The sequence below is a fragment of the Cetorhinus maximus genome, chromosome 12 (genome assembly GCF_964194155.1).
Source record: "Cetorhinus maximus chromosome 12, sCetMax3.hap1.1, whole genome shotgun sequence".
Lineage (NCBI taxonomy): Eukaryota > Metazoa > Chordata > Chondrichthyes > Lamniformes > Cetorhinidae > Cetorhinus > Cetorhinus maximus.
In genome coordinates, this window is record NC_135890.1 from 22,599,462 (window position 1) to 22,624,856 (window position 25,395).

Below are 25,395 nucleotides of genomic sequence, written 5' to 3' on the forward strand. Positions count from 1 at the left end.
GTCCGCAAATTGAACTTCTGATCCCATGGCCTCCCCATCACAAATACCATTTCCTTTGATCTCTGTAAACCCCTGCCCAAATTCAACCCATCTGCCACTGAAACCCTTCATCCATACCTCTGTCAGCCCCACACTTGATATTCTAATGTCCTCCTGTGCATCCTCCATCCTCTCTAAACTACAGCTTACCAAAACTCTGGCCCATTTCCGAACCGCATCAAGTCCCATTCACTAAGCTACATAGACTCCGGCCTCCCACCCCAACATGTAAAACAGAACTTCCGCTTGGAGGCAGAGCAGCTGGCTACCTGCAATCAAGTGGTGGCCAACCAATCAGATCTGCAGAGGCAAGGGTTCCAGCCAATCCTGTGGCAGGGATAGGCAGCAAGTTGCTGGCCCCACTGTTACCTCATGAGATCGAAGGTCCAGCCGCCATATTTAAATGGTATCCCAACAGGCATCCACTCCTTTCCATCCAGCAGCATCAGTCTGGATGTTTCTGAGGAGTTTGTCATCCATGGATCTGCTGACATTTACACAGCAATATTTCGTGAGGAGATCAAGAGACCTTACAAGGACTTCATTCTGGTTGGAATCTGGATACAATGAGAGTGACATGGGCCTGTCCTGCGCGTTGCTCCATTGTCCTTGCTCTGCCTTCGGTGACTCTCTGTCTACTCTCCATCACCCTCGACCAACTATCATTCAACCTAGAGTTTCCTCCCATCACCATTGGTCAGTTCCCCACCACCCCCGCTACCCCACAACCGGCACACTGGAACTGTGTCACATTACCCTCGACCTTCCACCCATCATGGGTCTACCCTCCCTCTATCATCCTTGACCTGCCCTCTTTCATCCTTGACTCTCAGGACTTCAGCATTGACCTTCCCTGTGTAATCCAGCTTCCAGCTTCCCCCCTCACTCCTTCAAAGGGCTGCCACCTCCCTCCCTCCCTCCCTCCCTAGGTCAGCCATATCTCTTTCCCCTTTCACAGCTGCCATCCGGTCTCAATGCATCAGAGCCTCCTCTCCCCGGCTCGCAAAACTCCTCAAACAAGAAAAGCGGCTTCCACTCAGTCCAAACCCACCAGGAAGGCTACTTTGCCTGCTGCATGCCACCTTTAACCAGTCATGAATCTGAAGGCATGTGTTCCTTGTTTGCTGCATACTTAATTCCAAAGGTACAATTTGATCTGGTGAAGTTATGATTTAATAAGCATGCATGACATGCTAGTGTGTTGAAAATAGGTTCCTGCTGCTTGCCAATGGGAAGCAGGATCCACTGAAGTCCGCTGCCAACTTAATACTTGGGAAGCTGACATTTTGCCTCCCGCTCTACCATGTTCTCTGCCAATCTTATTTCCTGTTCCCAGGAACTTCACAAGATTCGGGAATGCAATGCCTCAAGAAGAAGCTCCCCCACCACCAACAAGGGGCAACTAGGGATGGGGAATATATTCTGGCCTTGCTTGTTGCTCCCACATCTCGAGGATTAATATCAATACAAACAAGAAGGTCCTGCAGAAGAATATAAGAAAATATGAACATATGAACATATAAAATAGGAGCAGAAGTAGGCCATTCGGTCCGTTGAACCTGCTCCACCATTCAATAAGATCATGGCTGATCTGTTTGTAATACTGATTCCACATTCCCATCTACCCCCTATAACCTTTGATTCCCTTGCCTAACAAGAATCTACCTCCTCCTTAAAGATGTTCAATGACCCCGCCTCCACTGCCTTCTGAGGCAGATTTCCAAAGTCGCACAATCCTCAGAGAAAAAATTTCCCCTCATCTTTGTCCTAAAAGTACACCCGCTAATTTTAAAACCGTGCCCCCTAGTTCTAGACTCACCCACAAGAGGAAACATCATTTCCACATTTACCTTGTCAAAACCATTCAGGATCTTATATACTTCAGTCAAATCACCCCTCACTCTTCTAAACTCTAGTGGAAACAAGCCCAGTCTGTCTAACCTTTCCACATAAGATAACCCACTCATTCCAAGTATCAACCTAGTAAACTTCCTCTGAACCACCTCTAATGCATTAACATCCTTTGTTAAATAAGGAGACCAAAACTCTACACAGTATTTGAGATGTGGTCTCACCAATGCCCCGTATAACTGAAGCATAACATCCTTACTTTTATGTTCAATTCCTCTCGTAATGAAGGCTGGAATTCCATTAGCCATCTTAATTACTTGTTGTACCTGCATACTAACTTTTTGTGATTCACGCAAGAGAACATCTAGATCCCTCTGCACCTTAGAATTCTGCAGTTTTTCTCTATTGAAGTGATACTTTGCTTTTTTTATTCTTCCTGCCAAAGCGAACAACTTCACATTTTCCCACATTGTACTCCATTTGCCATGCTTTTGCCCACTCACTCAACCTATCTATATCTGTGTGCAACCTTCTTATGTCCTCTTCACAACATACTTTCCTACTTATCTTTGCGTTATCTGCAAATTTATCTACCTTTGCTGTCCTCATCCAAGTCATTGATATAAATTGTAAAAAGTTGAGGCCCCAGCACAGACCCCTGTGGGACTCTGCTCATTACATCCTGCAAATCAGAAAATGATCCATTTATCCATACTCTCTGTTTTCTCCCAGCCAGCCAATCTTCTATCCATGCTACTATGTTACCCTCTAAACCATGAGCTTTTATTTTCCACAATAACTGTTGATGTTGCACCTTATTATATAGTCCCTTAAGCCTGCTCCACTGTTCAATAAGATCTTCTACATCAACTCCACTTTCCCACCCTATCCCCGATCCCATGATTCCCTTAGTATCCAAAAATCTATCGATCTCAGTCTTGAGTATATTCATCCATTGATCATCTGCAGCCCTCTGGGGTGGAGAATTCCAACCCTCTGAGTGAGGTTGGAGTGAAGATTATTCAGCAATAACCTGCTCACTGATGTTCAGTTTGGGTTCCGCCAGGGGCACTCAGCTCCTGATCTCAAACATGGACAAAAGAATGAACTCCAGAGGTGTGGTGAGAGTGACTACCCTTGACATCAAGGCAGCATTTGACTGAGCGTGGCATCAAGGAGCCCTAGCAAAACTGGAGTCAATGGGAATCGGGGAACAACTCTCCACTGGTTAGAGTCATGCCTAGCACAAAGAAAGATGGCTGTGGTTATTGGAGGTCAATCATATCAGTCCTGGGACATCACTGTAGGTGTTCCTCAGGGTAGTGTCCTCGGCCCAACCATCTTCAGCTGCTTCATCAGTGACCTTCCTTCCATCATAAGGTCAGAAGTGGGGATGTTTGCAGATGATTGCACAATGTTCAGCACCATTCGCAACTCCTTAGATACTGAAGCAATCCTTCTCCATACGCAGCAAGACCTGGACAATGTTCAGGCTTGAGCTGATAAGTGGCAAGTAACATTCGGGCCACACAAGTGCCAGGCAACAAGAGAGAATCTAACCATCTCCCCTTGACATTCAATGGCATAACCATCGCTGCATCCCTGACTATCAACATCCTGGAGGTTACCATTGACTAGAGACTGAACTGAACCGGCCATATAAATACTGTAGCTACAAGAGCAGATCAGAGGCTGAGAAATCTGCGGAGAGAAATTTACCTCCTAACTCTCCATCAGCACAAGTCAGGAATGTGATGGAATACTCTCCACTTGCAAGGATGAGTGCAGCTCCAACAACACTCAAGAAGCACTGCATCATCCAGGATGAAGCAGCCCACTTGATTGGCACCACCTTCAAAATTCACTCGCTCCACCATTGATGCACAGTGACAGCAGTGTGTACTATCTACACGGTGCACTGCAGCAACTCACCAAGGCTTCTTTGACAGCGCCTTCCAAACCTATGACCTCTACTACTTAGAAAGACAAGAGCAGGAGATGCATGGGAACACTACCACCTGCAAGTTCCCTGCCAAATCACACACCATCCTGACTTGGAACTATACCTCTGTTCCATCATTGTGGCTTGGAACTCCCCAGCAGCAGTGTGTGCGTGTTCCTGCAACACATGGACTGCAGCAGTTCAAGAAGGCAGTTCACCACCACCTTCTCAAGGACAATTAGGGATGGCAATAAATACTGGCTTAGCTAGTGACACCCAGATCCCGTGAATGAATTAAAAAAAATAAATTTCTCCTCATCTCAGTCCTAAATGACTGGCCTTTTATTCTGAGACTGTGACCTCCTAGTTCTCGACTCTCCAGCCAGCAGAAACAGCTGCTCAGTATTTACCATGACAAGCCTTCTAATAATTTTACATGTTTCAATGAAGGCACCTCTCATTCTTCTAAACTCCAGAGAATAAGGACCATTCAACTCAATCTCTCCTCATATGAGCACCCACTTATCTCAGGAATCAAGCTAGTACACAATACTCCAAGTGTGGCTTCACCAAATCCCCATATGACTGCAGCAAGACTTCCTTAGTCTTATATTCCAACTCCTTTGCATTAAAAGTTAATATACCATTTGCCTTTCTGCTTACTCCATCTGTATCTTAATTTTGTGATTTGGTATGCGAGGACACCCAAAACCATCTGAATATCAACATTTAATAGTCTCTCATTTTTTAAAAAAATATTCTGCTTTTCTATTGTTCCTACCAAAGTGGGGGACAATTTCACATTGCCCTACATTAGACTTCATCTGCCACCTTCTTATCTACTCACTTAACCAGTCTATGTCGCTTTGCAGCCTTTGTGTCCTCCTCACAGCTTACTTTCCCATTTTGTATCATCAACAAACTTGGATATATTTCAAGAGCAAAGTACTACGGATGTTGGAAATCGGAAATAAAAGCTAAAAATTGCATGGGGTGTTAAAGAGTCACTGACCTGAAAAGTTGGGCCACATTTTCATTTTTGGAGTGGGACACTGATGCTGGGATAACTTAGGGGTGGTGATTCCAAACAGGTTCGGCAATTTTTGAATAAAAGGTTCGCTGTCCAATTAAGTATGGCGGACAGACTTCAAAAGCTGGGGGGCCAATCGGTGGCCCTCCAGCAATCAAGCAGCTGCAGCCTGCTGATACAGATAAGAGAGAGGGCGCCACAAGATGGTGGCACCCTTCTCAGCGCTTTTCACAAACTTAAAAAAAAAGAAATGGCCTGAGCTGTCGGCCTGGTATTATGGAGGGAGAGTTCCTTCACGGGGCGACAAAATAGACATGGATGAGGTTAAGTAATTTGGAGAGAGTCACCTGATGGCTGGTTTGTGGGAACCTACAGTAAAAAAATAAGCTTGAAAGGAGTGAGTAACCTTTTCTCAATGTATTGTCTCTGTATCTTCTCCATGAGATCTCACTCAAGCAGCCAATCATAATGCACGAAACCAGAAAATGTGTGACTGAAAGAACATCACCTTCCAGCTTCACCTGTCATCATCCATTTTCCATGTGGAACCCTGCCAACCCCCCAACTTCTCTTGGTTCTGAACACTGAGGCAAGTGTAGGCCCCTGACCAGCCGCATTTCAGTTCACACCCACTATTACATATCCCAATGGGCCATCAGATATTGCTCTGATTACATGTGATTAATCGAGCAGCTAGTCAGCCACCTTATTTCCTGTTGAATTGACTTTACCTTTTGGCTAAACACCCAACCATTGTGAAGGACTGCTTGTCTCTCTGAATTAGTGCCAGTTTGCCTTACTATCTATTAAGTTGCTATTCCACAGAAAGGGGCAAAAAATAGATATCTGGAAGTTCAGTAAGCACATTTTTAATCATACGATCAAAAACATGACAAGGCTTTGTGATCAGCTCCTCATTTATACAATTAGATGATAAGTTACCTTAATCTGTTACATACTGATGTGTTTAGTTATAGAGTGAATGGTTAGCATAATCCAAAATTACATACAGGTAAATGCAGTTAACATACAGGCAACCAGTAAGAATAACTAGCATAATCCAGGGATTGATACCTGCATTTGTCTGAGGATGTGCTATTCGGGAAAATATCAATCCAAAGGTCGCTGGAGAAGTGGAAAAGATGTCAATCACACTATGTTGTCCACTAGAAGCTGCTTTGGCATTTTGGTTCACTTTACAGCCCTCGTGGGCAAAGCCAAGTGCTGCAATGTTCTTATAGTTTTAATCGTATTCCCACAAAATATTCAATCCCATGTATTTGAAAGTTACATTGGAGAATGCAGCTAAGCCAGGGTGATTGGAAACCAGTAGAAGCTGGTGTGAGCTGCCTTTCCTACTTAGACCTTTCAAACCATTTAATGAACCATGGGGTTAAATACAAACTGAGAAATATACCACTGCCTGTATCCTGGGAATTTTTCCCAACCTCATTTCTGTAACTTCTGCTAGCTAGCACTCTGAACTAGGTGAAGATTCTGGTATTCAGTTGCCAGTTTTTTTGTTCATAACTATTTCAAAGAATACTATACCTGATGGTAAGAGAGATGTTTATTGTTAACTGGTTGGGACTGGAGAGCGCACCCCACAGTAGTAAATGCATAAATCCTGTGTACAGGGATGATGTTGATGTGTGTGAAGGTTTCCTTTGTTTCATGGTTGTTCATCCTAGACACACTTCCAGTTTTGCTTGAATTATGGACAAGGGAAATCTTAAAAACTCATTCAAGTCACCTATACACCCACAAATGCAGTGTAACTCTGGACTCACCTGTGTTAGTACAGCTGGATGATGCTGATGTGTGAATGTTGAGTGGCCCATTCCTCCATTAAATGGAGCAACGGGCAGGTAGAATAGATGGTTTACATCCTCTAATTCCCAGACACGGATGATATTGGGTGAGGGCAGGTCACCTGGTCAATTCTTAGCCTTTCTCTCATCAATCTCCCCTACCGCCTGCACCTCCCCATTTCCCTTGCACCCCTGCTCCCCAAACCCCTGCAAGACGACAGTGGCTCTTCCTGGGATATGGGATTCAATGGCAACTAGCACCCTCTGATCCCACAGCCAGGTGTCAGATATTTACATGTGACTCTGGATAGGTGGGCTGGTTAAGCTGACAACTGAGCACAAGTCTCTTCTGACCCAACATCCCTGTTGCAGAAGGAGGTACTGCATAGAGGACAGGTTAAGGAGATTTTTCTCCCTAACAAAGGATCACTGAGGTTAGGAGTAGACTCAGCGGAGATCAGCAGACTGGGCACAGATTGGTGAATGAACCTGGGGCCTTTTCTGGGCTGTGTGGTTCAGTTATTCAGCAGTGGATGTAGCGAGTTGGGTTCACCTGGTTCCTCTGAAACCCAAGAGCAGGCTGCTCATTTCTTTTTCAATGACGCTTCTTTTGTCTCTATATTTCATCACCACCACTGCTGAGGACTGCAGATCAATGCACAATCCTTGCATTGCCCACTCACAGCCTTCTGTCCTTGTGTAACTCACCTAATTATTTTCCCTTTCCATGTATCCAGGGGTCTCACTGAAGCACATTCCTCTAGTACCCTAACTCCTACTAAACCCATCCTTCTATACCCCAACTATCCCCTGAATGCTCATTGCTTTTAGTACTCCAATTTTCCAACGAAAGCCCATCCCTCTGATATCCAAACTCTCCTATTGAAGCCCATCATGCTAAAACCTTAACTCTCTCCCACCAGGGCCAATCCTTTTACAACCCTAATTCTCCCATCAGAACTGACCCTTCAATCTATCCCATTGAAGCTCTCCCTTTGGGAAATGAACTCTCCTGTAATAGTTATGTTATTTTTTTGCTAACCCAGTGTTCATGTCTCTAACTTTGCCTGACAGATTATTCCAAATGTCTTTTGCTCTTTGTTTATGAACATTTTTTTGTTGAAAATTACTTTTTATTCATTTTCACTTATCTTCTTTGGCCCTCCTGGTCTGATTTAGTCTTGGTGCCCTTTATTTATCCCATTTAATATCTCGCATTGCGCTCACCTCTTATACTTTCTCTGTAGTTAGTGATAATTGACCTCCCCTGACCAGCCCTAATCATCCCCATTGCAGGATTGGCCCTGCAACTCTGTCTCTTGACTTGTGGAATTCAACCAACTGAGTTGAGTTAACTTGGAAAAAAAAAACAACAAACTGCAGAAGGGCAGTTTATTACAATCCTAATTTCTAGGTTCCAGGAACGCCTTTCTTTCATCTGAGGGCCCTCTGGCAGGTGCTGCTGCTGCTGAGCTTAAAGCCTGAGGCCTAGGTCTCAAGGGCCTAGTGCTTGGAGGAGAGAGAGGCTGGGAGAGTGTCAACTGCCAAAAAAAAAAACTGGTATGTTACTGTGCTGTTCTGCTGCCTTTCATTACAGAGGAAGAGACAGCAAAGCCAGAAGGGAAGATTTAATATCTGCTGAAGAAGGAGAAACAACAAAAGGACACTTAAATTCTAAATCATCCCTATTACATATGTTTTTGTAAAGCGTATTTTTCTGTTGGTTCGAACAGGGCACTATGGGATCCAACACACCATCACAACTAATAGATACGGCAGACCCAACGATGTCTCCCTCCAGCCATGGTGTAGGAGATAATGAGAGAAAATGGAGCGGTCATCCACAGCCTCATTGGGGAAAGACAATGTTGAATGGAAAGAACAGTTGGAAACAGACAAGAAATGAACATATCCACTGTCTATAAATTGGAATATGAGCTTCTGTTGGAAGTGAACAGACCCCCAGAGGTCCTGACCTGCTCCTACATTATGTTGGCATCTGCTCTATCTTTAGTTACAAATGCTTTTCATTCGCACTCAGCAGACTCTGTGCTCCCTTTCTTATTGCAGCACTATAACATTAAGAATCATGACTAAATGGTGTTCAGGACTCTAGTTTCCATGTGCATCATTTCTTAAAGCAGAGATTCTCAATCTTGTTTTTTTTTCTGAGCACCTTCTTTCCTAGAATATTCAGAACATTCACAGCCCTGGTGCTGTTTTCTAAGAAACAGTATTCCAGGATGGCAAAAGATCAATACTACTGATTTCAGAAACTGGCAAATAATTAAGACAATTGCTCAGCCTGTCTTCAGTCCTAGAGACATTGTATATGTCAAATAATAAATTGCTTCAAGGATTGCACACCCATGTAGCAATCAGGAGCTGCCACAGAAATGTCTTTCACTTTAAGTGACAGAGCCTCATGTAGCCAAAGGTGAGTGAGGCATTATGGTGGCACACAGGGGGTTTAAATTCCCGCCAATCGATAGCAGATAATTGTAGCTATTGGAACTGCTTCTGGTCCATCACATTTCCAGCACCACAAGCAGCTCTGATAGATTCAAACATCTCTGCTGAGATGTCCCATGATGTCGCCCCTCTGATTCTGCAAGGCTGTCAGTGCCTCTCGTTCGTTGACAGGCCTATCTCCTTATACACCCCTCCCCGACGATAAGCTTAGTTCCCCACTTCTACTCCTCAGTTTGGGAATCTCTGCTTTAATGGAATGCATGATTACCTAGTGGGCAGGGGTTGCTTTGCTGATAAATATTGTAACCACAGCACTCTAATGGGCTTTCACACAGGTGGTTCCAGCTCCTTTCAGATTGCTTCTCCTATGCCAACTGGTGCCATCTTACAGGTCGCCTGAGAGATGAGTGCTGGTATCTCTGTTAGAGATTTTGCCCCTTTAAGGCGTTTGTTCCTCTTGTTCCTTCTTCCATCTAGTTACTAGTTATACACATCACTCAGAAATTGTCTTTCAATCCCTCTTGTAATCGAAGATGCTCAAGGACAAACTAGGGTGATGGTTCTCCTCTCAGAAGGAATGTGTCCATGTATCCGACCAGCACATATTATTCCTACAAAGTGTCACAACCAATCTTTGTCCCCACTCGCTAAGTGCTGTCTTGGTACTTTATCAGCTCTGGGTAAAAGCTGCCCCCTTAAATGAGGACAACGTAATACAACAGTTCTCACCACCATCGCTTAATTCTTGTAAAACCAAAATTCAGCCCAGCTGCTGTTAAGGAAAGCAGAGTGTCCATTAGCCAGGAGATTAAGGATTGGTTAAAGATGGATTCATGGCAGTTAGAGAAAGCAGAAGCGGTGAATTAAGTAAAGGTAGCCTGTGGTGTCTCACTGCACACGTGGAAGTTGACAGAATGGGTCACTCGGCAATCAGGCACCAGTGTTTTGGACTCCTTGTTTCCCTTTGGCAGTGGACAAGAAGCAAGCCTTAAATTGGAGATCTCATGCAGCTTTTAGGAACCATGCACGTTGTAAGGAGCCTCTTCAGCAATGAGCGGAGCCCAATTCACACAGGGCAGAAGAGTTGGTGGAGCTGTGAATTGGTTCAATTGGACCATGGGCAGTACAAGACACTGGTGACTTTCCTGCCAGGACTAATCCATGGGAAATAATAGTGAAAGTGGGGATATTGGAGTCAGTAAGGAAGCTGTCCTTTACAGTTCACCACTAAAGTCTGTGTAAAAGATCTAACTAAAGATTTTTTCCTTCCCAAAAGAGCTGCTATTTTTGTTCCTTCACTTGCAGTTGGTGTCCATGACATTACTGCTGGGGATGAGCAGGTCTGTGTTCTGGAGCATGTCCCTTTTTTTTTAAAACTGGGTTGGCAGAGTTGGTGGGGGTGCGGGGGTGCTTGTGGCTGGGGATGGAGAATGGCTTTGAAATGAAGCAAAGCCAAATGCCCCCAGGAGAGAATGTGACTGAAGCATGCAGCAATGCAGTTTCCCAAAGGTGTGGCTTTCTCTAAAACAGGAAAAGCCATTCTGTTGCTGACTTGATCACAATAAGAAACTCTACATCATGCCAAGCTGGCTCTACTGTTTGTGTAATACCTATTAATATTGGAGAAAAACTCATACTGTGCTATGTATAAATGACCCTAATATGATTCTCACCCCACACTCTCATCTGATTTGTTGGGGGAAGTAGCAACTTTGGAGATTTAGGACCAGGTCAGTTTGAAGAAAAGAACTTGCCAGGTTAAAATAAATCAATGGCAGACTGGAGGTGGCTGCTTAAGGACCTGGGTGCTGGATTCTCCAGTTGAAACTGCTCCGATCGGTGACATCTTCCTCTGCTTTTCTCTGCCCAGGGCTCTTCCCATCCAGGGTCAAACCACCACCCCACTTGCAGAGGATCAAAACCTACTCCCCACCCCCCCTTCCTCCTTACTAGTCATCCAAGATCAAAGCTCCACCCAACAGGGTCAGGTACTTCATCCAAAATCAGACCCACTTGTCCAAGGTAATTATTCTAAGGATACTGTTAATGAGATCTTTTAAGATGCAAAAAAATTTGTAGAGGTCTCAATTTTAATTATTGAAGGACATGCTTTATTTATTGGCTGAGAGAGGGCAGCTCCTCACTTTATGAGCAGTGATCCTTAGGTCTAGACAGAGGCCCACTCTGCTTTATTTAGCTATGGTCTATGAGGCTAGAGAGAGAACCACACCTCACTGTCCATCTGCACTGACATCCACACACAATTTAGCAGGGTGTTCCTTGAGAGAACTGATGGGAGGCACAAAGAACATCTCATGAGAAGGTGGTTGGACACAGGGCACTGTGGCCCCAATAGCAGATACAACTGAAATAAAGGAGGTGAATTTAACCTACATTCGGCTGTTGGATGAAATTCTCGTGATATGTAAACTCATCATGCCTCATTTTCCTCTCTCTATTTGACCAAGTGCCTCTGAATTTGAACAGGCGGCTTTGAAGCAACCTGTAACAGCAGCAAGAGTAGGGGATGGAAGCTAATGTTAGATATGGGATGGATATGTGCAGCAAACACAGGTTTGATATCAATGGGCTTTCATAGTCAATGCTAAAACCTCACAGGGGGCTCCATGTACTGTATACCCTTACTTAATAGGAATTTGTTTAATTTTTTATGTACAGGGAACAGGGGTACAGCAAACAGTTGAGCCCAGGTCCAGCGAAAATGTCATGTATCCACACGAAAGCTGTCAAACCCCTACTCCAGGTAAATGTCTTCCGTTGGACAAGCGTACTCCAGGTGCTCCTGGTAGTATTCCTGAAATGCTTGGCTGCAAAGCAGAAAAAATGGGGCTTTAGTGAGCACACTGTATGCTGTCTAGTTGTTTCTCCCACCATTCCTCCACTCCAACAAACTACTGGTCCCTATAGAATGCATTTTTTCACAGTCACGGTCAGCCAGTTGGCATCTCATCTTCAATGTCTTTGTTAACTGAGCCATTGTAAGTGAATTTCACTCCTCTACTTTTCCTAAATCACCCTGATATATTGGAATTGTAATACATCTCTGTGTAAAATTTGAACAAGGTTCCAGCATCCTCTTGGCTAAACCAATCTCCTTCACATGAACACATCCCTGGCCTTGATTTCTGTCTAGCCATTTACTGAGGCTTGTAAGGACAGTAAGAGGTCACAAAGAAACTATTTCCTCTAGAGGGGGAATCTAGTCCCAGGGGGCATAATCTTAAAATTGGAGCAAGCACATTTAGGAGTGATATCAGGAAGCTCATTTCACAAAAAGGCTGCTGGAAACCTGGAACTCAATCCCCCAAAAGCTGTAGATGCTGAAGGATAATTGAAACTTTCAAAAAAGATTAATAGATTTTGTTGGGTAAGGGAATCTAGGGACATGGATCAAAAGGCAGCTAAATGAAATTGAAATGCAGGTCATTTATAATCTAAGGGGATCAGGTTTGAGGGGCTGAATGGCCTATTCCTTTTCCTATATTTATCACTCTAGAGGGCGTTATGAGAGGTGGATTTCCCTCTTCACTATGCCCTAGGAAGTGCAGAGCCAGTCTTACGGAGATTAGAATTTCTAACCCATTTTGCTCTTCATACATCAGTTGGGTGCCCTAGTGGCGAGGTACCTGGAGACATCCAGCTCAAGACCAGTGTGGGATGACCGGCCATGTGAGGATCCCTGAACAGCTCAAAGCCCCTTCAGCCCCTGCTTCTTGGCATGCTTCCAGTCAGTCACCCAGACATTTCTGTGGAATTTTAATCAAGTGACCGAGGTACATCACTGGTATAAGTTTGGATATTACACCTGCAGACTCTCACTGGGGTCTAGGAGACAATCTTAGGGTTTGGGAGAGGAAGAGATGTATTGTAACATTATAGCTTTAGAAGTCAGAGTATTTTCTGCCTTGGCCATTTCCACACCTATCCTGGTATTGGTGGTTGGCACCTACCCAATACACTCAGCAACACGGCGCATGGATTCCTCAGATACGAACACGTGGCAGGCAAAGCGGTTCACCACAGGGTGCTTGGTGATGAATCCAAAGTAGCTGAAAGAGACATGACACAGTTAAAAGGGACACAGAGCAGCAGTCTTCTTAATGGGTCCAGCGTTAGCGATCCTATTAAATAGAAGACTCCACAGAGGCCCCGGTTAAAGGAGACAAATCCCAGAAACCTCAATTTTACTGAGCTTGCCCAGAAGATTAGGTCAGGTGTCCATTTTACACCATGCCCAATTTTACTCTTCATTCAAGAAAATGTTGAACAAGGGTTGAATATAAAACTGGTGTCCCACCCCACCCACTGGGCAAGTTAGGCTCTAACAAAACTAGAGATCAGAGCATAACAAGGCAATTTTACTGACGGGGAAAACACAAAGCATCTTATGTCAGGGATGTAACAGAGTGAGAGAACCAATAAACAAAAAAGGAAGAAAAGTGCAACCAGTGGCTATATTATGATCAGGGACTTGTATGGAGAGATGGATACAATGTACAAAACTTTACATTGATCACAACAGTTATCCCTCAACCAACATTGCAAAACAAAGACAGATTATCTGGTCATTTATCTCATTGCTGTTTGTGGACCCAGCAGACAAGTTGGCTGCCACATCTCCTACATTACAACACTGACCACACTACACAAGTACTTCATTGGCTCTAAAGTACATTGGGACATCCTGAGGTTGTGAAAGGTGCTATACAAATGCAAGTAATTTCTTTCTTTAACAATGAGTTTACAAATGTACAAAATCAAAGGAGGAGTGTGAAAAGGATGTTGTCCAATCTTATCAAACTATATACTCTGAATTAGTTCTCAGAACCCAACTTCTAACTCATCCAATGTTAATTTGATAAACAATCTGAGATGATACAGGAAACACTTGCAAAGGTAAATGAGCCAAGTTTGGAATCTGGATTGAAAGTGAATGGTAATCTGGTGAGAGGGCAGTAGCCATGACAAAGAGCAGACTCCCAGAAACAGAGCTGAGATTAAGTTTAAATGGAAAGAGAGCAAGTTGAAAACAGATGCATGATATAAGCAGAGCATAGCTAAATGCAAAAAAGTGTTTCTGAGCAGCTGGAAAATGAGGCTACTGAATATCAGAGTGATGAATCAGGACTGCTTCAGCTGGTCCAGGGAAAAATGTCGCAAAACCATTAATGATTTGGAAGTCATGGAGAAAGATAGCACTGTTGTCAGCTGGAAAACTATAATATTTATAAAATCTATAATGATTAATAAAATTCCTTGCACTAATAAAGCACCTTAAACTATTAACTTGCTTAGTTGTTTTCTCTCAAATGCACTGATGGTTAATTGAAGAGACACAACAGTCATTCTGTAGGTGTCACAGTCCTGCTGTGAAGCCCTGGGAGTGGGGTTAAAAGCCACAGCCTTCAAACTCACAGAAAAAAGAGTGCTCTCAACTGAGACCAATTGATGGCAATAGCTGAAGAGGCAGAGAAAAATAAGAGAACATGGCTCAATGATATGGAATGGGCAGGTGTAACATCAGCAGTTAATGGATGGTCTTTAACCCTTACCAGCTGTTTTTAGGGTGACATCCACAGAATGAGATGTTCTTCATCTGAAAAAAATGGCTGCACCTTTCAGTCTAGGAGAAAAACAAAAAGAGATCACAGGTAAAACAAGGCTATGGCCAATCTCCTCGCTAGTACACCTCACACATGGAAACATTGAACCAATTTACATTCAACCAACTTCTACTGCTAAACCAAAGAATGAGTTGGCATTTCACAGAGTACAATGGAGCAAAGAGGAACTTGTGCTTAACACTTGGTATTGGGAGACCATTGAGATTTTGCCCTCTTGCAACAGACACTGGTGGGGTGGGGGGGGTGGGGGGGAGAATTATTCTGCATTTATCTGAAAGCTGTTGTTTTCAAATATCCATTGGCTCATTAGGTCATGGCTAAAAGATATGATGAAACAGACACATGTAAGCCAACTCCAGGGCCAGAATCTTTGGGTCGGTGAGTGGGTGTGGACCCTGCTCGCCATCGCGTAAAATGACGCGCGGTGTTATTGGGCGTGTGTCCCGACGTCACCGTATGTCATTCAGATCTTCAGTTCGGCGGGCGCACACCGGAGATGGCTGCACGCCTGCCGAACTGTCAAAGGCTTATTAAGGCCATTTAAATACTAATTAAAATAATTAGCTGAGCTGCCCGTCCAACATTAAGGTTGACGGGCAGGCGAAGAGCCCAGGCGGCCTTCACATTTATCGTGAAACCTCATCCACGGGCGGAATGAGGTTTCATGAAGGTTTTTAAAGTTTAATAAAAATGTTTAATAAAATTCATTGACATGTCCCAGCTCATGTGACACTGTCGCATGAGGGGACACGTCTTGAAAATTTGTTTTTTTCTTTATTAAAATTTTTAAAAATCAAACTCTGAAGCACAGAGCTGCATGCGCGAAAGAGCGCAGGCCCTGACTCAGCCTTCTCCCCCTGCCCGCACAGGGAGTGCTCAGCGCTTCCGGGTGTACGTCATGCTGGGCGGGTCTTAATTGGCCCACCCATGTAAAATGGCGGCACGCAACCAATTGCAGGTAGCGATCCGCTGCGTGCGCACCTGCCCGCTCCCGTCCAGCCCCCTGCCCCCCCCACCCCGACGGGGAGAAAATTCTCCTCCAGGAGGTGACAAAATTCTCCCTATCCTGTTTTGGTTTCTCCTGTCCTGAAGGCACTGAATCTCACTGGGGTATCGAATCCTTCTCATAACTCACCCATTTGGCCAATCTGAATGTGTGACTCTAGTTAATGAATGTCTACAGACTATTCTAACATGGACTCATCAGGTCGGATACAGCATGAGTTAGATACAGAGTAAAGTCCCCTCTACACTGTATTGTCAAACATCCCCAAGGCAGGTAGAGTAGACAAATCGACCCATGGACTAGATAGGCCCATTCATAGATTTAAAACAAATGTGCCCTAGGATAGTCAACAAATATTTGCACAGACATTGAATGGACAGATTCATCAATGGTAGACGGAATCTAGATAAATAGATCAACAGACAAGTGAATCATAGGAGATGCACAGATGAACTTGAACTTACCTTATCCTCTGCTCCATACTCGTTCAAACTCATGACCAGTTTAACCCCTTGAATGCTGACCTCCAACTCGCAACTAGCAGGTGGACGCAGATGAACTGTCAATTTTCGAGTTGTAGCAATCTATGAGGGTGACATTGAAAATTAATATTAGATCTGGGAATTAGTCTGCACAACATTAGACCTTGGTACTACTATTTATGGATCAAAATGTTGCAGTTGCATCTCTGGCTTGTGCCAAGTTGAACTCAATCAGATTCGTCACTGGACTGCTGTATTGCGCCTACCCATTTCCAGATGAAGGAGGATATTAAAATCTGTCATGGTGCCTGTTCCTAATTGTAGGCACTATCTTGTTCTTCCTGGAGTGGGTCTCCCTTACCCCTATAGTTGGTCTCCCTCTGTCTCACCCTCTCCTCCTTTGCCCTGCTTGCCTGGGAGGTCATCCCCATTTATTCCCAGATTCCATTTTTCGATCTACCATAGGTCGCAGCATATTAAGTTGACCCAGAGTATAAGATGACCCCATTTTTCCAGCCCCAAAAATCATATTTTTGCATATACACAGCATATAAGTCACCCACCTACCCCCCACCCCGCATCCTTTTCGGGCATGACATGCTATATCTGCATTAGTATCAGCCTAAGTTTTCACCCCACACGTGCATATTTTACTAATCGGTACCTTATAACTGGGCGCAAGGGATCAAGCAGGCTATACGGGCTTTGTTGCGAAGATGTCCGGGAGTTTAAGACCCACCCACACAGAGCAAACTACCCAGCCCCCGGTGGCAAAAGAAGAAGAGAAATGAGTCTACCAAAAAATGAATGAAGTATAAAGTTGGTTTCAAGCTAAAGTTGTAACATCTGCTAACTCATCAAATAACTGTGCTGCAGTGAGGGAATTAAGTGTAGTGAAAAACTGGTGCGAGAGTAGAAGAAGGAATCCGCCAAGGAGAAAATGCCCAAGACTAACTGTACCATTAGTACAGGGACCAGCCTCTGCCAGATCTTGAGAAGCATGTATTGGAATGGGTCCTCAAAAATCGTCAGAATGGTTAGATCGTCACCAGAAATACAATGCGTATACACACAATTAAGTGGGACAAATCAAACCCTGAGTCCAGTAAAGGTTTCAGAGCATCAGCTAGTTGGTGCAGCCACTTAATGGAACAAAAATGTCTAGTATTGCTTCAGAGGTTACTTAGAGGCTGCCAAAAGACCTGGATGCCAAAATTACCCATTTCCAGCATTATGCCAGAACAGCAACATGGATGAAACACCCATGAATTGAATTATGCCCAGCAACTGAACTTTGGAGTGGAAAGATTCAAAAGTAGTTCTAGTGAAAACCACAGGTCATGAGAAAACACAATTCATGGTGGTACTGGCCTCATGGCCAACAGAATGAAATTAAAACCTATGATAATTTTCAAAGCGTAAAACCACGTTGAAAATAAAGGCCAGAAATTCCCCCCTGTTTGGGAGGGGGGGTGTTGTGCGAGGACAGGCGGAGGTGGGCGTGAACCTGATTGGCGTCCCCAATTGGGGACGCGCCGCCATTTTACACGGGCGGGCCAATTAAGGCCCGCCCAGCGTAACGCTCGCCCGGAAATGCTGAGCGCTCCGTGTGGGTGCGGGGGAGGGGTGATTCCCTGAGAGGTTCCCTGCGCGAAAGAGCGCAGAGATCTCCGAGGCACGGAGGTGCCTCAGGGAGATTTGTTTCAGGGCTAAAGTTTTAAATAAAGGCTTTTAACACTTTTAAAACATGTCCCCTCGTGTGACACTATCGCATGAGCTGGGACACATCAAAGAATAAAAGTATAAATTTTTACTAGATTTTAAAACACTTCATGAAACCTCATCCTGCCCGTGGATGAGGTTTCATGAAAAACGCGAAGGCCGCCTGGGCTCTTTGCCTGCCCGCTGACCTTAAGGTTGGACGGGCAGCTCATTAAATTGAACTAATTAGGTTTTAAATGGCCTTAATAGGCCTTTGACAGTTCGGCGGGCGCGCAGCCGAGTCAGCTCCGCGCCCGCCGATCTGAAAACCTAAGTGATGCGCGATGACGTCAGGACGCCTGCCTGACGTCACCGTACGTCATTTTATGCATCGGCGAGCGGGCCCCGCCCCCACTCGTCGACGGGAAAATTCTTCCCCAAGTTTCCTGCAGGAGTTTTTGTGTATATCCATGACAATGGATGGATGCGGGTGGAGTGAAGCTGTGGCTCGATTGTGTGGAATAGACATCCCAGTTGCCTGTACAAAGAACACGGCCAATTAGTGTGGAACATGTCAGATCATATATAACTGATGAGTTCAGGAGGTGCCTGCAAAGAAATTGTAGTTATACAAGGGGATCTAATATCCATTGTTCAATCTTTGCATATGTGCCTCAAAAAGCTATTCAAGGATCATGTTCAAGTTGAATGGATTGACAGAGATGGTTGACAGAGAAAAAATCTTCACAAAGAGTGGAAATATGCATGCTGCCCCGCTGATTTTTTGTGTGGTTTTGTCATCAAATCTTGTGATGCTATTAATTAAGTGTCATCAGATTGCTCAAAGAATTCGGAATATCCAATTCAATGGATGGAGATGAAGGTGATTTGCTATGGAGAGATAATTATGAAACCAAAAGCACCAAATCTGATCCAGAGTGGGATCCTTATAATGATGCCATTGCCAAAGTGACACAGAATGAATTTGATGAACTTTTTGCATTGGACATTGAAGTCAATGAAGTTGATGGATTTTAAAACACTTCGATTGCGGTTAAAAGTATCTTTGTAGAATTAATTCAGTCAATAAACCACATAAATTTAAAATGAATTACCATTGTTATGTTTTTTTCTCACATTTCAAAATGGCAACCGTCCACACTGACGATCACATTTTATACTTGGTGTACAAAATGACCCCCATTTTTGGAAGGATTTTTGAAGGTTTCAAAAGTCGACTTATACACCATGATCCAAATAGTACTTTCCCAAACCTACAGGCTCAGGTAATTGAAACAGGACTAGAGGCCATCAATATAAGATAGTCACCAACAAATCTAATAGGGAATTCAGAAGAAACTTCTTTATGCAAAGAATGTTGAGAATGTGGACCTTGATACCACTAGGAGTGGTTGGAGTGAATGGTTTAGACGCACTTAAGGGGAAGCTAGACAAACATATGAGGGAGAAGGGAATAGAGGGTTACAATGATAGGTTAGATGAGGAAAGATGGGAGGAAGTTCAACTGAAGCATAAATATCAGCAAGGGCTACCTGGGACAACTGTTTGTTTGTGCTCCATACCCTATGCAATCCCATGTAAGGACAAACTAACAAATGAGGAATGAAGTGATTTGCTTCGGAGGTGAGGCTATCAGGGGAACAAGGCTTGAAAATGCCTGGTCTACAGACTTAACCCAAGTTTGATGTCATTTAAATACTTCATTTTGATATGCTATTCTTGCTACAATTTTCATGTTTGCTCCACACAATGTGTTCACATACCTCTCCCATCACTCCTAGTGATTGTGGTACTCTCACCTTCTGCATTGCAGCACACAGGATGTCATTACCCTGGTGATACGGGACTTCCACAGACCCCAGGAACTGCACATCGAACCTCTCCACCCAGACGCTGTTCTTCTTTATTCCTGAATCAAAAGACAACAGAGGAGGCGTTAGAAACAAAGCTCAGCTCATCAGAGGCCGAAGTCTGCCTTTTAGAAGCAGCTCCAGGGTTTAATCAATGGGACAATGGCTTCAGTTGGCTGGAATATTTAACCTACCATTTGAGCTCTGCTGACCCAAGGCATGGTGCGAGCCAATGTAAATGCTCAAGATTAAAGGAGGGAAGGACCCTGAAATTGATTGGCTGAAAAAACCCCTGCAAATTTATATTTTAGACCAAATTATTACGAAAGGATTAGGCTACCTGCTTCTTATAAACTGATGCACAGCTGCATCATTGATGGAACTTGCTGAGTTGTGTTGGAATTACCTACCACTATGCCATCTACCAGCATATCAGATAGTGCTCGGAGCATTGCAACCGAGCATTCGATTTTAATGTATAAAGCAAATTTTGGCAGTGTTGAGCCCTCTTAAGAGTGAACTAAAAATACAGCAGGATCGATTCTGTGATCTTGGAGGGAGGGGGGGATGGTTACCAGACTCAGAAGCTCACTCATTGCAGTGGAGGGAGGGAGCCATTGCAATGGATTCAGCGGAGCCAGCATTTACATAATTTAAATGTGTTCCCTGCATGATTTGAGCCTTGCACTGGGTTTGTAATAGCGACCTCACTGAATGCAGAGTATTCAGGTAGTGGATGGAGCATCGCAAACCAGCTTCCAATTTTAATGCATAAAGCAAATTTTGGAAGTGTTGTGCCCTCTTAAGAGTGAACTAAAAATACAGCAGGGTTGATTCTGTGATCTTGGAGGGTGGGGGGACCTTTAAAGGGCTGCTGCTCAAACAGAAAGGCAGGTAGCTGTGTTGCAGTGAGTGGAGGATGGAGCAAGGTCAAAACAGCAATAGGCACAAATCTAAAGGATGGTTTGGCAGCCTTTATCTCCCTATAATAGTTTTGTTCATCTTGTACTGCTTCTAACTTCTATTATATATTAGAAATGCTGAGTGACCACAGCATTGTGTCTCAAAATACATTGTAAACCCTATGTTCAGACTTTGTTGATGGGAAAACCCATTTTTAAAAGTGTCAAGGTTTACCTGCAGCATCTTGTAATGCTCGTAGGTGACTCTGCTGCTGCCATCTATAATGACTAAATGCTTACCATGCAGCATTCGAGCAAATCCAAGTTTTCTAACAGTGTTCTCGATGTTAAAGGTCAGTCCCTGTATCGGAGTGCAGCTCTATTACAAATCCATTAAGTGGCAATGTAGATAAATCAATTATATAAGTAAGCTTCTCTTAATGACGTCTGGATCCAGGCTTTTTATACCTCCCGGTTTACACCGGTGCCCTTGGACTTAGCTCCTGAACATTCCCTGGAAAATATTGTCCATCTTTCTGATCATGCATTAAGTTTTTGCTGCAGTGTTACAGAGTTTCGACCATCAGTTAGCTAAGAGCCCAATGCTCTCCGATGAATCACAGACAATATTAATTGCACTGCCCCCACAGGCACCCCTCCCCCCAACCTCAGCTCAACAGTTGAAAGCCCTCTGAACTTTGACCCCAATCTTACTCTTGGACCTACCTAGGAATTCCTTGGCTTGGTTGACTACTTCATGGGCGTAGTATGCTGGGAAGATTCCACGCTCCCCCGTGCGCATATTGTAGCCTCGGTACCAATAGTCATCTTCCTCCTCTTCAACATACAATGGGTCATCAACATCCAACTCCAGTTCATCCTGGTGGCGGGGTATGAACCTTCAGAGAACCAGAAACAGTTTTGTTAGACCAGGAAATGAACAGATCGAATGAGCAGTTGAATCTGAAGTTTGAGCTCCAGAATGCAATAAAATGGGTTCAGTGTGCACAGCGGTGTCAGATAAACTTTAATTGGACACAGCTAAGGTATGGCACATGTGATGAGAAAATGGGTAGCACCTGCACTTCATGAATGGCTTTCAAATAATTTAAGGGTCGAGTTAATCCAGTAGTTTTAATGTTCAAAGTCTCTAATCAGTGTGGCATATCAACCAAAGCCAACAGAGTGCTGAACTGCACGAATAAAGCAATAGGGTACGAGTCAGACAAAGTCATGATCAAACTATTCAATGCTTTGGTCAGATCACACCTAAAGTAGTGTTCAATGCTGGACCAGTAATCTGGAGAATGTGAGTTCAAATCCCAACATGGCCATTTCAGACTCTGAATTCAATTTTAAATATTGGCAATCAGTGAGTGACTATGGAGCTATTAAAACCCAGCTATTTCACTAATGTCCTTTAGGGAAGGAAAGTTGCTGTTCCTTACACTGTCTGACCTATATGTCCCACTTCAATGTGACTGACTCTTACCCGATCTCTGATGTGGCCCAGTAAGCTACTCAGTTGCATCAAAATGCTACAATCACAGACTGTAGAGGCTCAAAAAGGCCCGGCACCACCTTCTCAGGATAGCTAATGGATGGGCAACAAATGCAAGCCTTGCCATTAACGCTCACATCCTGGTCACTGAGATGGGAGGGAGACATTTAAATGCTGGAGGTGCAGAGAAGAGCCAAGAGCTGATCTCTGGTTTCAGAGAAAGTGAGTTAAGAGGAAAGACTGGAAAAACTTGGGATCTTCACCCTGGAAAGAAGGTAGCTGAGAGAGGACTTTCTAGAGCTGTATGACAGTACACTGGGCAGAAAATCTAAATCCATAAAATATTTGGACTTAACCCAGGATAGTAGGACGAGGGAGCACAGGGTCAAACGTAGGACTGATGTAGGAAGTTCTGCACAGAGAGAGTGGTCTACACATGAATGGGCTCCCAGGTAGGGCAATGAATGGAAAAATCTCTGGAATCGTTTGAGATATAGTTGAACGTTGTGATGGTCATAAGTGCTCTGAGATCTTTTTGATGGGTGAATTAGGATGGGCTTGGCCAGATCTATCTTGTGACTCTTATATTGGAAAATTAGCAAATCCAAAAATGATTAGATAGGACTAAAACTTATTTTTCTTTGATGCTTGAGAATTCTTAGAAAAATAGGGGTTTCTGTGTTTTGAAACAATGAGGCTAATGTAATCGGCAGGAGGCAGAAGAGGAGATTCAGGACTTTGGTTCCTTTATTCACAACAGCACTGATGTGGAACAGAAGACTAAAGGTGCTGAATAACACCACATATCAAACAAACCTGCAGTTCCTGGCCAAAATAGCGGCTTGTCTCTGTTACCATGGGCCCAGTAATGATAACAGCTCTTCTCTGTCACACCCACTGGGCTGATAAGAAACATCAACCGATAGGAAGAATTTGCTCACAAGCTCTGGGCACTCTAGAGATAAAAACAAAAAACTGCGGATGCTGGAAATCCAAAACAAAAAGAGAAACAGAAATACCTGGAAAAACTCAGCAGGTCTGGCAGCATCGGCGGAGAAGAGCAAAGTTGACGTTTCGAGTCCTCATGACCCTTCAACAGAACTAAGTAAAAATAGGAAAGGGGTGAAATATAAGCTGGTTTAAGGGGGGGTGGGGGGTGGTTTGTTGGGACAAGCAGCCAGTGATAGGTGGAGATAACCAAAAGCTGTCACAGACAAAAGAACAAAGAGGTGTTGAAGGTGGTGATATTATCTAAAGGAATGTGCTAATTAAAAGTAGAAGACAAGACAGATAAGATACAGATAGCTCTTGTGGGAGTGGGGGAATACTAAAAGGTAGAAATAAACAATGGGTGGACTTACATTTAAAAATAATGGAAATAGGTGGGAAAAGAAAAATCTATATAAATTATTGGAAAAAACAAAAAGGAGGGGGAAGAAACGGGAAGGGGGTGGGGACGGAGGAGAGAGTTTAAGATCTAAAATCCGGAGTTCGGTCTGTCCACAAGCATGACCCAGACCTCCCTGTCGCTTGCCATTTCAACACTCCACCCTGCTCTCTTGCCCACATGTCCGTCCTTGGCTTGCTGCATTGTTCCAGTGAAGCTCAACGCAGACTGGAGGAACACCACCTCATCTTCCGACTAGGCACTTTACAGCCTTCCAGACTGAATATTGAGTTCAACAATTTTAGATCCTGAACTCTCTCCTCCATCCCCACCCCCTTCCCGTTTCTTCCCCCTCCTTTTTGTTTTTTCCAATAATTTATAATAGATTTTTCTTTTCCCACCTTTTCCATTATTTTTAAATGTATTTCCACCCATTGTTTATTTCTACCTTTTAGTATTCCCCCATCCCCACTAGAGCTATCTGTACCTTATCTGTCCTGTCTTCTACTCTTAATTAGCACATTCCTTTAGATAATATCACCACCTTCAACACCTCTTTGTTCTTTTGACTGTGGCAGCTTTTGGTTATCTCCACCTATCACTGGCTGCTTGTCCCAACAAACCACCCTCCCTTAAACCAGCTTATATTTCACCCCTTTCCTATTTCTACTTAGTTCTGTTGAAGGGTCATGAGGACTCGAAACGTCAACTTTGCACTTCTCCGCCGATGCTGCCAGACCTGCTGAGTTTTTCCAGGTATTTCTGTTTCTCTTTTTGTTCTGGGCACTCCAGTCCTGTCTCAGTGATTCCCCATTTCTGTTCTGTACTAAGTTTAGAGTGATGCCGGGAGACAGGGGTCCTGTTCAGGATCTCCCTCCAGTTTAAGCCTTGGGGGACCATTCTTACCGGAATACCGCTCGATGAGTCTGCTCCCGTTCCTCACCATTTATTGTACACGAGTAAAGACCAAAAGATTCTGTACCTATTCAGGAGAGAGAGTACAAGGTCACTCTGCCAGCAGATGTCCCAATACTTCCCAATGACCTCAACACCCACCCCCATTGTAACACCAACCCCACCACCCCGCAACACCAGAAAACCTACCCTCACCACAACATCCACCTTTCACCGGAACTCCAGTCCCCTCACCACAACACCAACATCCCAAACTCACTGCAACAACCATCCATCACTGCAACACCCAGCCCTCACTACAAAACCAGCCATCCTTCTCCATTGCCACAATATCAGCCCACCCAATCCCTCACCTCAACATCCACTCCCTCACCATAATTCTAGCCCCCTCAACCTTTATCTCAATATCACCACTCCCTCCACCCTAAATCATTTTAAATCTCGATGTTCTGACTACTGACTATTCTGCCACTGGAAGCAATTTCTCTTTATTTACTCTATCAAAACAGTTCATGATTTTGAATACCTCTATCAAATTTCCTCCTAATCTTCCCTGCTCTAAGGAGAACAACCCCAGCCTTTCCATTCTCTCCACAGAATTGTAGACCCTCATCCTTTTATTATTGGCTACTGCCTTACGCTGTACACAGCCCAGTACTACTGAATTACCCTATGTGCTGTATTCTCTCTCTCTCTCTCTCTCTCTTCCCCCCCCCCCCAACTCCCTCCCCCGTCTTTCTCAGCAGATTACTTCCAATGATGTGGAAGGGATATGTACACGAATACAAAGGATTTTCCATGAAACTGTTCTCAGAGAATGAAATCCTCAGCACTGACATT

The 25,395-nt window shown here is 44.0% G+C and overlaps 2 protein-coding genes across 7 annotated transcripts in view; one reads left to right on the forward strand and one right to left on the reverse strand.

Annotated features, from left to right (window-relative positions):
* Positions 1-8,663, forward strand: part of tymp (thymidine phosphorylase) — a 67,352-nt gene extending 58,689 nt beyond the window's left edge. For all 6 annotated transcript variants that reach the window (XM_078553143.1, XM_078553146.1, XM_078553147.1 and 3 more), the window contains exon 11: positions 8,407-8,663. The gene's annotated coding sequence lies outside the window, so the exon portion shown is untranslated. The remainder of the gene's footprint in view (positions 1-8,406) is intronic.
* A 2,574-nt stretch (positions 8,664-11,237) lies between these two features.
* mapk8ip2 (mitogen-activated protein kinase 8 interacting protein 2) overlaps positions 11,238-25,395 on the reverse strand; it is a 70,061-nt gene continuing 55,903 nt past the window's right edge. Inside the window, exons 6-12 of the mRNA XM_078554009.1 lie at positions 24,547-24,622; positions 21,479-21,651; positions 19,800-19,909; positions 16,261-16,380; positions 14,719-14,789; positions 13,117-13,215; positions 11,238-11,973 (exon numbers count right to left, since the gene is read on the reverse strand). Coding sequence (XP_078410135.1) covers positions 11,901-11,973; positions 13,117-13,215; positions 14,719-14,789; positions 16,261-16,380; positions 19,800-19,909; positions 21,479-21,651; positions 24,547-24,622 — 722 coding nt within the window. The 3' untranslated portion in view covers positions 11,238-11,900. The remainder of the gene's footprint in view (positions 11,974-13,116; positions 13,216-14,718; positions 14,790-16,260; positions 16,381-19,799; positions 19,910-21,478; positions 21,652-24,546; positions 24,623-25,395) is intronic.